This window comes from Onychomys torridus, chromosome 13, assembly GCF_903995425.1.
Source record: "Onychomys torridus chromosome 13, mOncTor1.1, whole genome shotgun sequence".
NCBI lineage: Eukaryota > Metazoa > Chordata > Mammalia > Rodentia > Cricetidae > Onychomys > Onychomys torridus.
In genome coordinates, this window is record NC_050455.1 from 21425650 (window position 1) to 21441102 (window position 15453).

Below are 15453 nucleotides of genomic sequence, written 5' to 3' on the forward strand. Positions count from 1 at the left end.
CACCCCCCCCTGCCCCCAATGTCTGTTTAGGCCACAAATGTTAGTAGGCTGCTCATGTTTTCTTAAGTTGCTTTTGTGTTAAAATTATTATTTTATGTGTGTGTGTCTTTTGCCTGCATGTTTATGCGTCACGGTCATGTTCATGCCTGATGCTCATGAAGCACAGAGGAGGAGTGCATTGGATCCCCCAGAACTGTGGCTGCAGATGGCTGTGATCCATCACGTGGTTACTGGGAATTAAACCCAGGTCCTTTGGAAGAGCCACCAGTGCTCCTAAATGCTGAGTCACTTCTCTAGCCCCAGTTTATTTGTATTCTAAGTATAGTGGGGCTGGGAAGACGCTCAGAGGGTAGACTTCATGCTGTACAAACATAGAGACCAGAGTTTGGAACTCCAGCACTGTAGGGTTGGAGACAGGCAGTTCCTGGGGTCTCACTTATTAGCCATCTGTGAGTGTGGTGAAAGGGCAAGCTCTGGCACCAGTGAAAGACCCTGTCTCAAACACAAACAAAAACACACCTGAGATGGACGATGACAGAGGCGGACATCTGATAGCACCTCTGCCCTCCACTCCTTCACACACACACAGCCTGGAGCACCAGCACACAAACACTCTGTAACAGTGTTTTTAATTAAAACAATAAGGGAATAGGGGCCTCATAATATCAAGGCTGAAGGATGAATTGTCTCTCCCTATTCTGGTTCCTGTCTGCTGGGCTCCACCCTTCCAATGTCTTCATGCAGATAGACCTGAACAGGAAAGCAAATACTTTTGTTCTTTTCTCCATAATAAAAGCTTTCATTTTCTTCATTCTTTTAATTAATTATTTTCATTATTTATTTATTTGAGGCAGAGTCTCCTCTCCATAGCCCTGGCTGACCTGGAACTCACTGTATAGACCAGGTTGGCCTGGAACTCATAGGGATCCACCTGCCTCCACCTCCTAAATGCTGGGATTAAAGGCTTCACTCTCCATATAACTTTTAAACCTATCTTGATATGTAAGAAACCAATCTAGAATAGTGGTTAAGAGCATACACAGCCTCTGGGGCCGGCCTAAGCTGCTACGGCAGCATGTGTGCTTATGTGTGGTGGTGCACACCTGTGATCCCAGCACTTGGGAGGCAGAAGCGGAAGGACCAGCAGAGGCTCTGGGGCGGGCTTCTTGAATCTTCCAGTGATATGTTCAGGGGTACTCATGTTTCCTGTTATGCTACGTTGTTCTGTAGAGTCTGTGTAAGTTTTTAGTATAAGACAATGACTCAGTACATGGTACATTCTTTGCTTAGATGAGTGCTATGCATGAATATATTGTGTTGTTTGTATTTTTGTTTTTTTTAAAAATTAAGAGACTGGAGAGCTTATGGCTCAGTGGTGAAGAACACATACTGCTTTTGCATAAACTATTTGATTGATTAAAATCCACACATATACATGGCTGTGTGTTATATTTTTAGATGGAAATGGCCTCTAGATTTTATATTCCCTGTGCATGGTAGTCTCATCAGGCAGGTTAGGAGGACCACATGGTTTCATATATCCTGATTCTTTTTTCTGTCTCAGTGTGTGGGGGTGGTGCTGTCATCTCTGGGGGGTACACTTGCCTGTTGTGGGCACATGTCAAGGTTAGAGGTTGACATTGGGCTGTCTTTTTTTTTCAGTCAGTTTTCCACCATATTTTTTGAGACAGCATCCGTAATTGAACCTGGACCTCATTCTTCTGGCCTGATTAGCTGGCCAGCCAGTCTTCTGGGGGTCTCTCAGTAGCTGTTGGAGTTACAGTTGCATAGTCCTGCCCTAGCTTTTATTGGGTGCTGGGATCTGAGCTCAGGCCCTCGTGCTTTAGCAAGAAGCCATCTCCCTGAGCCTGTTTCATTTGGTTTGCAATAGCATCTCACTATGTACCCCTGGCTAGCTTGCCTCTGCCTGGGACTAAAGACTTGTACCATTTCACTGGGCCCCGACCCTATTGTTTTAGAGACAGGGTAGCACAGGCTGTCTTCTAACTTGTGTGGGCGAGGTTGGCCTTGAGCTCCTGATCTCCCTGCCTCGACCTCCCAAACACCAAGACATGTACAACCACGCTCAGACGTACCAGTCCTTTTTTAACTTTCTTTTTTAAAAAGTAAATTATGTTGTGTGTCTACCCTTGTGTATATGTTGGAAAGGGGTGTACATGATGCATGTGTGGAGCTCAGAAGACAACTTTGGGGCAGTTGGTGCTTTCTACCATGTAGATTCCAGGGACGAAACACTTCTGGCTTGGTGACAAGTATCTTTACCCAGTGATACATCTTGGTTGTCCCCACTTCTTCTTAATAATATTCAGAGTCTAGCTACAGAGCTTCCTTTGCCTTTCCTGTCCTCATACCTTAGTTATAAAATACGTTCCGTGTTAGAAGATAAGAGAAACAGAAACGCTTGAGGAGGGAAGGATCACCTTTCAGGGGGTGTCTGTACTTTTTAATCTTTCTCTTACACCTGGGTATGCACATAATCACTTAAACATTCACATGTCTGCTTGCTACCGTGATAGTGTATTGATTTCAACAACCAAAAATCTTAGTATTATGGACATTGAGTCACACCATTGAATTAATTATATTCCTTTGAGTACTGTGCTGTATGTCAGTTTTGGAATATACTTGAACCCTTCTCAAGGACATTTAAAAACACACTGCATCAACATATCCTTTAGAGAACTCTTTCTGAACAAACTTTGTGACTTAGGATGAGATCACAGGATGTGTACTTCCTGCTCTTGATGCACCCTCCCTGTCTGCCTTAGGGGAGGGGGAGAGAGAGAACTGGTCTGAGCTCAAACCCATGTGATACACAGGATAAACACATTTTGCCTTCTGAATAAATGTAGATCACGTCCAGTGTCTGAGACCGTCTCTCCCTTCCTCAATTCTTATCTCTGTTCATTCGTCCTTTTTCCTTCTCACTTGATGTTTCCAGGACTTGGATTTGTTCCAGGTGAAGGAGGGAGCTACTGGAAAAGTTCTCACTCTGCACCTCCTTTTAATGTATTTACCACATAAATACTACTTGACCCTGTACAGTACAGCCTTTCAGAAACAGTAAACATTGCTCTGCTTTGTTCATTTGACTTTTCACATTGGTGATTTTTAGTAACTTAATTCTTTGTTTTCACATATTAATTCATGTGTGACCAGTCAGACATTGTTTCTCCTCCTGCACTCAGTAAACAACAGCAAAAACCTGGATTTAGGGCTTTTGATCTACCCAGACTACCATGAAGAAGGAACACTGAACTGAACAGTACTGGTTGACTCTTAGTACTAAAATAATCAGGATTAGCATTAAAGGCTTAAAAAGCCTACAGAATGCATCTTCCAAAAAGCCTCAGCTGACCTGCCAGCAGTCAGGTGAGGGAGATGCCAGCGGTTCCCAGAGAAGAAGGCTAGGCTGGCTGCGAGCACAGCAGCATCGGAGGGGAGCTGGCCCTTTGTCCAGCTGACCCCGAGACAGCCAAGACCCTTTCAGGAAGTTCAGGTCAACCAAACACTAAGAGCAGCTCATCTGCCAGATTTTGGCTTTTGTCCTGTAGAAGGGAGCCCCACTTGCAATGCATATGACCAATGAGGCTTTGTTCTGACTTGTTTCCCAACAGGTCACGGTGCTGATGTGAAGTGTGTAGACTGGCATCCAACCAAAGGGTTAGTCGTTTCAGGAAGTAAAGATAGCCAACAGCCAATCAAGTTCTGGGATCCCAAGACTGGGCAGAGTCTTGCAACACTGTAAGTGACAGGACCCCTACCTTGTCCCTTGAAGAAGAGGGACCAAAGGCAGCCTGCATCACTTGACTTCTAGCTTTTTCCTGTGGTTTGGACACAAAGGGTTTCGGTCTTTGGCTGTTTTGTTAAATGTGACTTCTCTCTAAGTCTCTAGTGAAGGAAGATGATACCTAAGTCCTACTGGGCTATCCTACAGGATTGGCGGGAAAAAGAGGTCTCTGCTGTTGTCCCCTTGTCCCTCAGAGCTCCTGACGCTTGTAGCTTTAGGATCTGTGCCTCTTACCAGCCGAGGCCCCACCTCCCCTGACTCACTTCATCTAAATACAAAGATCTCTCTTCATTTTTGTGCCAATTCTCTCCTCTCCTCTCCCTCCTCCCTTCCTCATCCTCTTTTCTATCTCTCCTTCCCCTGTTCCCTCCCCCTCTCTCTCCTCTCCCTCCCTTTCCTTTCCTCTCCTCTTTGCCTCCCTATCTCCCCGCCCCCCCCACATCTCTGTCTTCCCTCTGTTGGAGACTTACTTCGGGAGCTCTGGTTTTCCATGGCATTATTTGTAATTGTTACATGAGTGTGTTCTGTTAGGGCATGTGGGTGCCATATTCCGGCGCTGATTGGAAATGAAACATCAACACCTTAAATTAGTTAAGGCAAGGCTGCTGTTAAACATGGCCATACACAGTACATTGTGAACTCTTGGATATAAGCATTATGCAGGCCCTGGGACAAAGCATTCATGAGGGTTAATTCAAATTAACCCTCAAACTGTTTGTAAACTAGTGCCTACTTCCATAGGCACTTAAGTTTCTCTCTCTCTCTCTTTTTTTTTTTTTTTTTTTTTTTTTTTTTGGTTTTTTCAAGGCAGGGTTGCGCCTTTCCTGGATCTCGCTTGGTAGACCAGGCTGTCCTCGAACTCACAAAGATCCACCTGCCTCTGCCTCCCGAGTGCTGGGATTAAAGGTGTGTGCCACCACCGCCCGGCAAGTATCTCTTAATGAGAGTTCATTGAGATTTTAAAATCTGATGAACATGACAGAGTATCAGTGCATGTATTCCAAGTACTTCCCCTGTTTCCAGATGAACCTTTCTATCCAGCAGAAACCCATTGCCCTTTTAGCTGGATTTTGAGTGTGGTGTTTAGATACTGGACTTTATTTCTGTCATCCACAGAGATGGCTTCCTTTTATTTTTCTAGTTTTGTTCTTCTCCTCTTTTTTTCTTCTTCCTCCTTCTCCTCCTCCTTTCTTCCTCTTCTTGCTCCTCCCCTTCTTTTTCTTTTTCTTTCTGAGACAAGGTCTCTCTATGCAGCCCTGGATGTTCTGGAAACTGTGTAGACCAATTTGCCGTGAACTCACAGAGATCCGCCTTACCTCTGTCTCCCGAGTGCTGGGATTAAAGGTGTGCGCCACCACTCCTGGCACTGACAAGAGTTTCCCAGTATACTTTCCGTGTGATCCTATCTAGTTATGGTCGAGTGCTTTATTACTAGCTGGCCGCACTTTCCCCATCTTCATCCACGTGCTTTCAGCAAGAAGGAGACCCCCATGAGCGATTTTCGCTGTGCGTCCTCACACGGATGCTCTTGGTGCTTCGTTTCAGTCATGCCCACAAGAACACCGTGATGGAAGTGAAGCTGAACCTCAATGGTAACTGGCTCCTCACAGCCTCGCGGGACCACCTCTGTAAGCTCTTTGATATCCGGAACCTGAAGGAAGAGCTCCAAGTGTTCCGAGGTCACAAGAAGGAGGCCACAGGTGTGTGCCTGCGATGTGCTTCTCATTTGCTGACCCTTCCCTGCAGCCATCTCACGTTGTGATCATGTCCTCTTTCTCTGTTCTTTGGTTTGGCAGCTGTGGCCTGGCATCCTGTTCACGAAGGACTGTTTGCCAGTGGCGGGTCTGATGGCTCTCTGTTATTCTGGCATGTTGGGTATGTACCGTTTGCTGTGGAGAAGGGATAGTGTTTGCCTGTATACACATTCCCACATTGTATGGCAGCAGAAGCGTCTTGGCTCTCTTGTATTTGGGGCCTCAGCTAGGGAAATTCCTTCTGGTGGCTGGGGGCTGGGGTAGTTTGACTCCCGACTCCACTGGCGTTCTCTTGAGAAGCACCTGCACATGGCCATTGCATGTGACGAGCTTCTCCAAGTATGAAGACAGGGTCCTTCAGGGCAGATTGTGGACAGACAATGTACTAAGAGACTCAGATGAAAATGAATGGTCTTGGGCTAGTGAGACTGCCCAGCAGGTAAGAAGCATTCGCTGTGCAAGCCTGACACCCTCATTTCTGTTCTTGGCACCCAGGGCGGAAGGAGAGAACTGGCTCCTAAAAGTTCACTGTTGTGTACCGTCATGTGTGTACACACGCACTCTCCCTCTCCACATACATGCAAACCACACATCACACACACCACATACACATGCACACATCACACACACATTAATCAACCAAATTTAAAGTAAAACGTCTGTTTTGAACTGGCCTCCAGAGTAAGGCACTGTAATGTGTGCAGTGCTCTGATGACTATAAATGACTGCAGGAGTGTGTTGTGAAGAGTTACCACATGTGTATAAATAGGATCAATATTGCATTCTCTGTGCAAATGTGTCCATATCGGGGAAAGTGCCCTGCACTTTTCAATTTTGTAAATCTCGAATGGAGTAGAAGACACAGCACTTGTGTTTTGGATGTAAAAATCATTATGGAAGAATAAAATAGATTCCTTAGTTGAAATAGTTTATGAAGTGTGCTTTTCAATGGTTCCTCTGTGTTTGACTGGACGAGTCTGCTTCTGCTGGAAAACTAGTGCAACACTGTCAAGACTCAATAGAGATGGTGATACTGCTGCTTTTAATTAATGCTAAAGAATATCTTTTGTTTTGTTGTGATGTTTTTAGTGTTCTTTTATTTGTGCGTTTGTTTTGGGTGTTCTCTTGGGAATTTTGGTTTCACAATTTCTTTCCTTGGTGCCTATGCAGGGTAGAGAAGGAAGTTGGTGGGATGGAGATGGCTCATGAAGGAATGATCTGGAGTTTGGCTTGGCATCCTCTTGGACATATTCTTTGCTCAGGCTCAAATGACCATACCAGGTGAGTACCATACTGAAAATACTAAGAAATGTCTGTACTGAGGGAGTAGTAGGAAACATACATCCATATATCCATACATCTACACACACACACACACACACACACACACACACACACATATACATACATATGTACATGTATATGTATATATTGGTTTATATTTCAATTTTTTTTTCCCCTAAGAGGGTTTCATCGTATAGCCCTGGCTATCCTGGAACTCTGTGTAGACCAGGCTATTGTCCAGCTCAGAGATCTGCCTGCCTCTGCCTCTCGAGTGCTGGGATTAAAGGTGTGTACCCCCCCCCAGCCCCTTCAAATTATTTTTAGAAATACTTTTATAGAAGACACTATTGGGGGGTAGGGTTCACATGCAAATAAGTGGGTTTCATATTCCTTCTTACATGCGAATAATCTGTGTTCTTAGTTGTCCCTCTGTCCCATCCCCTTTCTTCTGAATATTGGTAGACACCTAGTTTTCTCAGCACTGTTTCTTAAAGTGTCATTTTCCTGGTGTATGTTCTTGGTACTGTTGTTAAAAAAATTAAGTGGATGTGACCTGTTGGTTTATTTCTGGGTTCTCTGTTCTATTCTGCTGGTCTACATGTCTGTTTCTGTTCCAGTATCATGCAGTTTCGTTAACTATGTGTCTGTAGTATAATTTGAGATCAAATATATCCAGTATTATTCTTTCTGTTAAGGATTAATTTGTCTATTTTAAATCATTGTTGATGGTTTTTATTTTTGTTTCCATGAGTCTTAGACCCACCCCCCCCTTTTGAGTTCTGTGTAGAATACCATTGGAGTTGTGAGGGGATTGGGTTAAATCTGCTGATCATTTTTAACATCACAGTGTTCTCTTAATGCATCTACTGTGTTCTTCAGTTTCTTTAGTTCTTTAGTCAGTGTTTTAAAGTTTTCATTGTAGGTCTCATCTCTTTGGTGAGTTTTTTCCTCCCTTCCTTCCTTCCTTCCTTCCTTCCTTCCTTCCTTCCTTCCTCTCTTTTTTCTTTCTTCTGTTTAAGGCAAGGTCTCATGTTATTCCCAGGCTGGTCTTGAATTTCACTGTGTAGCCAAGGAGTCTTTTAACTTTTTACCCTGATGTTCATCTCCCAGGGACTTGGATTATAGATAGGGGATGTCGTGTCTGGTTTTTAAAATTTTCGAAGCTGTTGTTACTTTTAGCGTTCTTTCTCTGACAGTTCAGTATTGTTATATAGAAATGCTGTTTTTGAAGATTGCTTTTGTATCCTTTTACTTTGTTTAAAGTGTTTATCTAGCTTAAGAATTTTGTGGTGGGATCTTTAGGGATCTTTTAACTATCTGCATGTCATCAGCCAATAGGAATGACTGGGACTTCTGTTTCTGTCACTTTTATTTTGTTCTTTTGTTCTAGCTATGACTTCAAGCAGTGTTTGATAAAAGAGGGAGGCATGGATATGCTTGTCTCATTCTAGATTTTAGAAAAAATACTTGACAGTTTTTTCCCATTTACTATAATGTTGGCCATAGGAGTGTCATAAATAGTTTTTATTATATTGAGGAATATATCCTTCCTTCTGTTCCTACTTTCTTCAGGGATTTTATCATGAAGTGATATTGAACTTTGTTAGAGGTCTTTTCCACGTGTTGATGATCATGTGACTCCTGTCTTTAATTCTGTTTATGTATTGCATTGCATTTATTGATTTGCATATATTGAATCATTCCTGGGATGAAGCCACTTTGGACATTGTCCTGGTTAGGATTTCTGTTGCTGTGATAAACACCATGACCAAAAGCAACTTGGAGAAGAAAGGGTTTGTTTCATCTGACAGCTCCTGGGTCACATTCCATTACTGAGAAAGTCAGGGCAGAAACTGGGAGCAGAGACCATGGAGCACACTGCTCACTTTCTTGTTCTCAGGTTCATGTTCATCTTCCTTTATTATATAGCCTTGGCCCTTCCTCCTACATCATCAATTAATACTCAAGAAAATGCCCACAGCCATGTTTACAGACCAGTCTGATGGAGGCAGTTCTTCACTTGAGGTTTCTTCCCAGGTGTGTCTAGGCTTGTGTCATCCACAATTGAAGCTATCTGTGATGGATGTTTATCCACTTAATGTGTTCTTGAATTTGGTATGGACTTTATTTTGAGGGCTTGAAGTATTTCGTTCCATGCTTTCTTGGCTTTCAGGGTTGCTACCAGGAGAATTTGACTGAGGTGCTGAGATAGTGTATGTCTTAGTGGCTTTCTGGTGCTGTGACCAAACACCATGACCAAGGCCCCTTAGGAAGGAGTTTATTTGCCTTATAGTTCCAGAGGATAGGAGTCCATCACAGCAGGGCAGAGGCTGGCAGCAAGCAGCAGGCATGGTGGCAGGAGCTGGAAGCTGAAAGGTCACATCCTCAACTGCAAACGTGGAGCAGAGAAGGCCTGGAATCAGGGCAAGGCTATGTGTATACTCTCCAGACTTCTTCTGGCCAGGCTGTACCACCTACACCTCCCCAACTAGTGCTTCTGGCTGTGAGCCAAATGTTCAAACACCAGAGCCTGGGGGTGGACCTGGCTCGAAGTACTGCAGGCCTTACAGAAACTGGGGTTGGCAAGTGTTTGAGTGGCCTCCTCTGAATGTATTATGTTAGTATTTGTGTATTGGTTAGAATCAAATGATTTTCTCCCACCGCAGTGAATAAACTAAAGGAAATGGGAAATAATACACCACAGTCAGTACTTCCTCCCAGCTGGGTTGACTGTGGTTTCCCTACCTTAGTTTTTGGTAGCTGACTCTGCAGGTGAGAGAGCTGCTGGTGTCAGTAATTCAGAAGGTTAGATCCCTGCTGAAGAGAGTTTCTGTGGTGGGCCATGCCTGTAATCCCAGCACTCCAGGAGGCAAAGGCCGGTGGGATTTCTATGAGTCTGTGGCCAAGCCAACCAGAGCTTCACAGGGAGACCTTGATAACAAAACCAAAACCCAACCACAGAAGAGATTGTGTGTTTGACTCAGTGTTCTGTAGGAGGCACCCAGTCTGAGACAACCCTCATTCTGCTCAGCTCCCTGCCAGTGACCCTCTTCGCTCTGATGGAGAGATTATACTTTCCACAGTGCGGTTTCTGTGTTCGAGGTTGTAGGGAGGAAGGACAGTGTACTCATTTACATTTGTTGTGGGGTGTTTTCTTCTCAAACAGGTGGGAGCTGCTTTTTGACAATGTTCAACAATGTGGGAATACTTGCTGTCTATTGGCTACATTGTGCCAGATTTAGGACAGGCCCCACATTCTGTGTTGTTGCTGGACTAGGCAGTGGATGAGGTGACGCCTCCCGTAGTCTTGAGCTCCATGAGAATCTCAGCTTCAGGTTTCCACACTCCACTTCTGTGGAGGTCTCCACAGGCAGTGCTGCCCCTTTGGAGTGTCACCCCTAATGGAAGCATCCCTGCTGCAGTCCACTCAGTGTTGTTCCTCTGATGGCAACAACGGGTGACCCGGGCTGGGCGGCAGTGTGGCCCAGTGTTAGCTGGCAGCGGCTGCTGCTGGCGTTTTCTTTCCTGGAGGCTTTTGTGGATCTCACTTGAGCTTAAAAAAAGCTCTCTTTACTTCCCACCCTCTCTTTTCTCCACTTTCCAGCCCTTTTACCATGCTGTGTTTCTGGTGTTTTTGTTTTCTTCTCTGATTCTAGTCTCCCTCCTCCCCTTTAAAAAAAACAAAATCAAAAACAAGAGTCATGTAAACCAGGTTAGACTCCAGTTTGCTCTGTAGCTGAAGATGACTCAGCTGCTCCTCCTCCTCCATCTGCCTCCTGAGTGCCGGGATTACAAGGGAGTCCCAGCATACACAGCCTGAGTCTATTTCTTGTCCTGACTCTTTTCCTTCACTGAGTTACAGCATCTAGTCTGCCATTTTTGTAGTGATTGGCATAAGGGTATTATAATAAAGAGATGGAGTATTAAACATTAACTTTGGTTGTTTCAATTTTGTTTTGCATTCTGATTAAAATATTTCAAAGAATGATATTTTAAAAACTTATTTGAGCTATTGTGCCCAGAGAAAACACTGAAGCCATGTTGCTCTTTCTCTGATTACTTTTATTTCATCAGCAAATTCTGGACTCGAAACCGGCCCGGTGATAAGATGCGAGATCGCTATAATCTGAACCTTTTACCTGGCATGTCGGAGGATGGAGTAGAGTATGGTAAGACTATACATTTGTCCTGTGAAGTCTCCTGATATCCCACTATAAACCTTAAGTATCAGGAGGCTGCTACAAAACTAATTTGGGCCAAGGGATGTAGCTGTGATCCAGTATTTACCCAGCATGCTTGATGCTCTGTTCTCTACTCTCACACCAAATAAACCAGCCACTAAATAATTTAGTTTTTTGTTTGGACTCATAGGTCTGCCTATTTCTGCCTCCCAAGTGCTGAGATTAAAGGCGTGCATCAGCTCACCCAGCCTCAGTTTTAATTTTGTAATTTATTGATTTATAATTCACCAGCAATACCACTTGTTTGCTTGTTTTTTTTTTTTTTCAGAGCTGAGGACCGAACCCAGGGCCTTGTGCTTGCTAGGCAAGCACTCTACCATTGAGCTAAATCCCCAACCCCTGCTCTTTCTGTTTTGTTTTGTTTGGAGACATGGTCTCATTGTGTATTCCTGACTGACTTAACTTGCCATTGCTATGTAGTCTATACTGGTCTTGAACTCAGAGAGATCTACTGCCTCTGTCTTCTGAGTGCTGCGATTAAAGGCGTGTGCTACTGCACCCTGTGACATTACTTATTTTTGTAGGGAACACTATGAAACTCTCTATTGATGATGGGTATATTATTTGTAGATGACCTGGAACCTAATAGCCTGGCAGTGATCCCAGGGATGGGAATACCAGAACAACTGAAATTAGCTATGGAGCAAGAACAGATGGGTAAGGGCAGCTATTTCCTCCATTTAATTTTTTAAAATAAGTTTTTGTAGACCTCTATAGTATTTTCATGGTTAAATAGTTTGTTAATAAATGGTGTTAAACTGCTCACATGGTTTATGTTGAGGATTGTGAATAAAAATAATTCAGACTGTATAATGTTTAAAAATGTTGTTTCCAACAATTTGTTCATTTATGAAGTGGCTCCATTCTTTCGTTTAAGGACTAACTGCTCTTTCTGCGGTTTCAGGGAAAGATGAAGCAAATGAAATTGAGATGACAATTCCAGGCTTAGATTGGGGAATGGAGGAGGTGATGCAAAAGGATCAGAAAAAGGTTCCGCAGAAGAAAGTCCCTTATGCAAAGCCCATTCCCGCTCAGTTCCAGCAGGTGAGTCACTGACAGCATCTGTGCTGACAGATCTGTGGCTGGATCCTTTCACTGGTGCTCAGAGGTGAGCCTTTGGATAAGCCCGTCAGTCCTTTTGATGCCTTCTGCCCATAGTCTTCTTTTAAACATACTTACCATTTGCTGCTTGAAAGTTAAATACTGACCTTCACATCCGTCTTCTCTTTGCCTTCTCTTATTGCCTCATTTTTATCATTTATGTTGTCAGAGGGAAGAGAAAGAATCAGCAGGCAGTGTATGTTGCTGTCGTCTGCTTCACTGATACAAATACTCAAGTGGCTAGCAGCTTTGCATTCTTGTGTGTGTGTGTGTGTGTGTGTGTGTGTGTGTGTGTGTAGCTTGGGTCTCAGTACCCCTACAAGGGCGTACCCCTACGAGGGCGTACCCCCAATGACCTTCAAGCCCCTGTCTCCTAGGGTTTCACTTCCTCCCCAAAGTCATCACCTGGATACCAAACCGTTACCATACGAAACTTTTGAGGATACCAAAGGGTGGCTTGTAGCTGACATAATTTTAGTAATTTCCAATGACTAATGCACTTGCCCCACGCTATTATGTCACAAAGAATTGGCTTTAGAGGGGAAGACAGTTCAGCCACATATACTGATGATATTAGAGAATATTTTCAACCTATCATAATTTTCATGCTTGTCTGTCATTTAATTTTCTCTTTTTTCTAAGGCCTGGATGCAAAATAAAGTTCCAATTCCTGCTCCAAATGAGGTGCTGAATGACAGGAAAGAGGATATCAAACTGGAAGAGAAGAAAAAAACACAAGCAGAAATTGAGCAAGAAATGGCCACATTACAGTATACCAATCCACAGCTTTTAGAGGTGTGTAAGCTAAGAAAGTGGAGATAGCATCTTTTACTGATATCCTTTCCACACTCTTTATTGTGGTTTTTAAATGATACATGCGCACGTGCACGCGTGTGTGTACACGTACGTATGTGGCATGTTGTGCATGTGGATGTCAAAAGGCAATATAGCAGTCTTATTTGAGGGCTTTAGCTTATTTTATTTATTCAGTACACTAATTTTTTTTTTCTCCCCTTTCCAGCAACTTAAAATTGAAAGGCTTGCACAGAAACAGGCTGATCAGATCCAGCCTCCACCCTCGTCTGGTACCCCTCTCCTCGGACCTCAGCCCTTTTCTGGACAAGGTCCAATATCTCAGATTCCTCAAGGTTTTCAGCAACCTCATCCATCTCAGCAGATGCCATTGGTGGCTCAAATGGGGCCTCCAGGTCCCCAGGGCCAGTTCAGAGCTCCTGGACCCCAGGGACAAATGGGACCACAAGGCCCTCCATTGCATCAAGGAGGTGGGGGACCGCAAGGATTCATGGGACCACAAGGACCCCAGGGCCCTCCCCAGGGACTGCCTCGGCCTCAAGACATGCACGGTCCCCAAGGAATGCAGAGGCACCCTGGACCTCATGGCCCTTTGGGTCCCCAAGGGCCACCCGGACCTCAAGGTAGTTCTGGTCCTCAAGGTCATATGGGTCCCCAGGGTCCACCTGGACCACAGGGTCACATTGGCCCCCAAGGTCCACCTGCTCCTCAGGGCCACATGGGCCCTCAGGGGCCTCCTGGTACTCAAGGAATGCAGGGACCACCTGGTCCCCGAGGAATGCAAGGACCTCCTCATCCTCATGGGCTACAGGGTGGACCAGGGTCTCAAGGAATCCAAGGTCCAGTGTCTCAGGGACCTCTGATGGGACTGAATCCAAGAGGAATGCAGGGGCCTCCAGGACCTCGGGAGAACCAGGGTCCTGCTCCTCAAGGGATAATGATTGGCCACCCACCTCAAGAGATGAGAGGACCTCATCCTCCAAGTGGATTGCTGGGACATGGCCCTCAGGAAATGAGAGGTCCTCAGGAGATGCGGGGCATGCAGGGGCCTCCACCACAGGGATCCATGTTGGGCCCTCCGCAGGAACTTCGAGGACCCTCAGGTTCACAAGGGCAGCAGGGGCCACCCCAGGGCTCTTTGGGACCACCACCTCAGGGTGGCATGCAAGGACCCCCTGGACCTCAGGGACAGCAGAACCCGGCAAGAGGGCCACATCCATCTCAAGGGCCAATACCATTCCAGCAGCAAAAAACACCTCTGCTAGGTGATGGGCCCCGGGCTCCCTTCAATCAGGTATTACTCATTTCTGGTTGAACGCATTAACACATGGGAATGGACTCGGTACTGCACAGGACTTGTAAGGATGTGGAAAAGCACTTAGAGCTGAGCTCACCTGCTCCTTAAGTGTCAATAGTGGCTTATAACAGTGGCAGCCTGGCTGGAGAAATGTGGTGAGACAGATGAGGAACTAGTTACACCATCATAAGCAGATCTCATGTGTCTTTACTTTTCACCATCTTATTTTTCACAGAGATTCTTCCAGAACAGATGAGCTTTCAGTGGAATACAGTTACTTGTGCCAAGGCTCCAAAGAGTTGTGGCTCTAAGTGGGGAGTGTGCTAGGTTGTGGGCAGTTCCACAACTGTTGGAGTCTGTGGTGGACTTTTTAGTCTGATTATTCAACATTTCTGTCCACTCCACTTTAAAATTTTTTAAAATTCCATTTACTTATTTTATGTGCATGTGTGTGTACATGCTCACACGCCATAGCAAGCATGTGGAGGTCAGAGGACTATTTGTAGAAATTGATTCTCCTTCTCCCATTTGGGCCTCAGGAATCTGATCCAGATGGTTAGGCGTGGTAGCAGGTCCTCTCAGCCACTCCACCCATTGTCACTGTTGTATCAACTACATTCATTTATAACTATTTTCTGTGTGTGTGTGTGTGTGTGTGTGTGTGTCTCACATGCACTGCTTTTAAAGATGGCCTGAGGGTGTTGGAGGACATCATTATATCATCATTTCAGTGGATGCATTTATAGAAGAACTGATTCCAGACCAGAGTACTCAAAAATAATGCCTTGTGCATGAAATTCTGTTCAAGGTGTTGTTACCTTCAGGATCATTAGGCTGTAGCTTATTTTACAAAATGCTTTGCTGGCACGTGGGACATGTTGGCTGGAGACAGAAGGATCTGGAGTTCAAGGTCATCCTTGACCACATTGTCAGAAAACCATCCCCCATATATAGGTTATGAGACAGGGTCTTACTGTATAGCTCTGGCTGAAGCTTGTTATGCAGACTAGGCTAGCTTCAAACTCAGAGAGGTCCCTCCACCTCTGCCTTCCAAATGCTGAGATTAAAGGTGTGCACCGCCTTGCCCAGTCCCCAAATTTTAAAGTTAAAAGTAGTATTTGTAGGAAGGAGTATTTATTTGTGTAGGTATTT

At 44.7% G+C, this 15453-nt stretch overlaps 1 protein-coding gene across 2 annotated transcripts in view; it reads left to right on the forward strand.

The window, feature by feature from the left end:
• Wdr33 (WD repeat domain 33) overlaps positions 1 to 15453 on the forward strand; it is a 108547-nt gene that overhangs the window by 75085 nt on the left and 18009 nt on the right. For both annotated transcript variants that reach the window (XM_036204893.1, XM_036204894.1), the window contains exons 8-16: positions 3639 to 3765; positions 5357 to 5511; positions 5608 to 5686; positions 6736 to 6846; positions 10924 to 11018; positions 11661 to 11747; positions 11995 to 12134; positions 12834 to 12986; positions 13213 to 14298. In XM_036204893.1, coding sequence (XP_036060786.1) covers positions 3639 to 3765; positions 5357 to 5511; positions 5608 to 5686; positions 6736 to 6846; positions 10924 to 11018; positions 11661 to 11747; positions 11995 to 12134; positions 12834 to 12986; positions 13213 to 14298 — 2033 coding nt within the window. The remainder of the gene's footprint in view (positions 1 to 3638; positions 3766 to 5356; positions 5512 to 5607; positions 5687 to 6735; positions 6847 to 10923; positions 11019 to 11660; positions 11748 to 11994; positions 12135 to 12833; positions 12987 to 13212; positions 14299 to 15453) is intronic.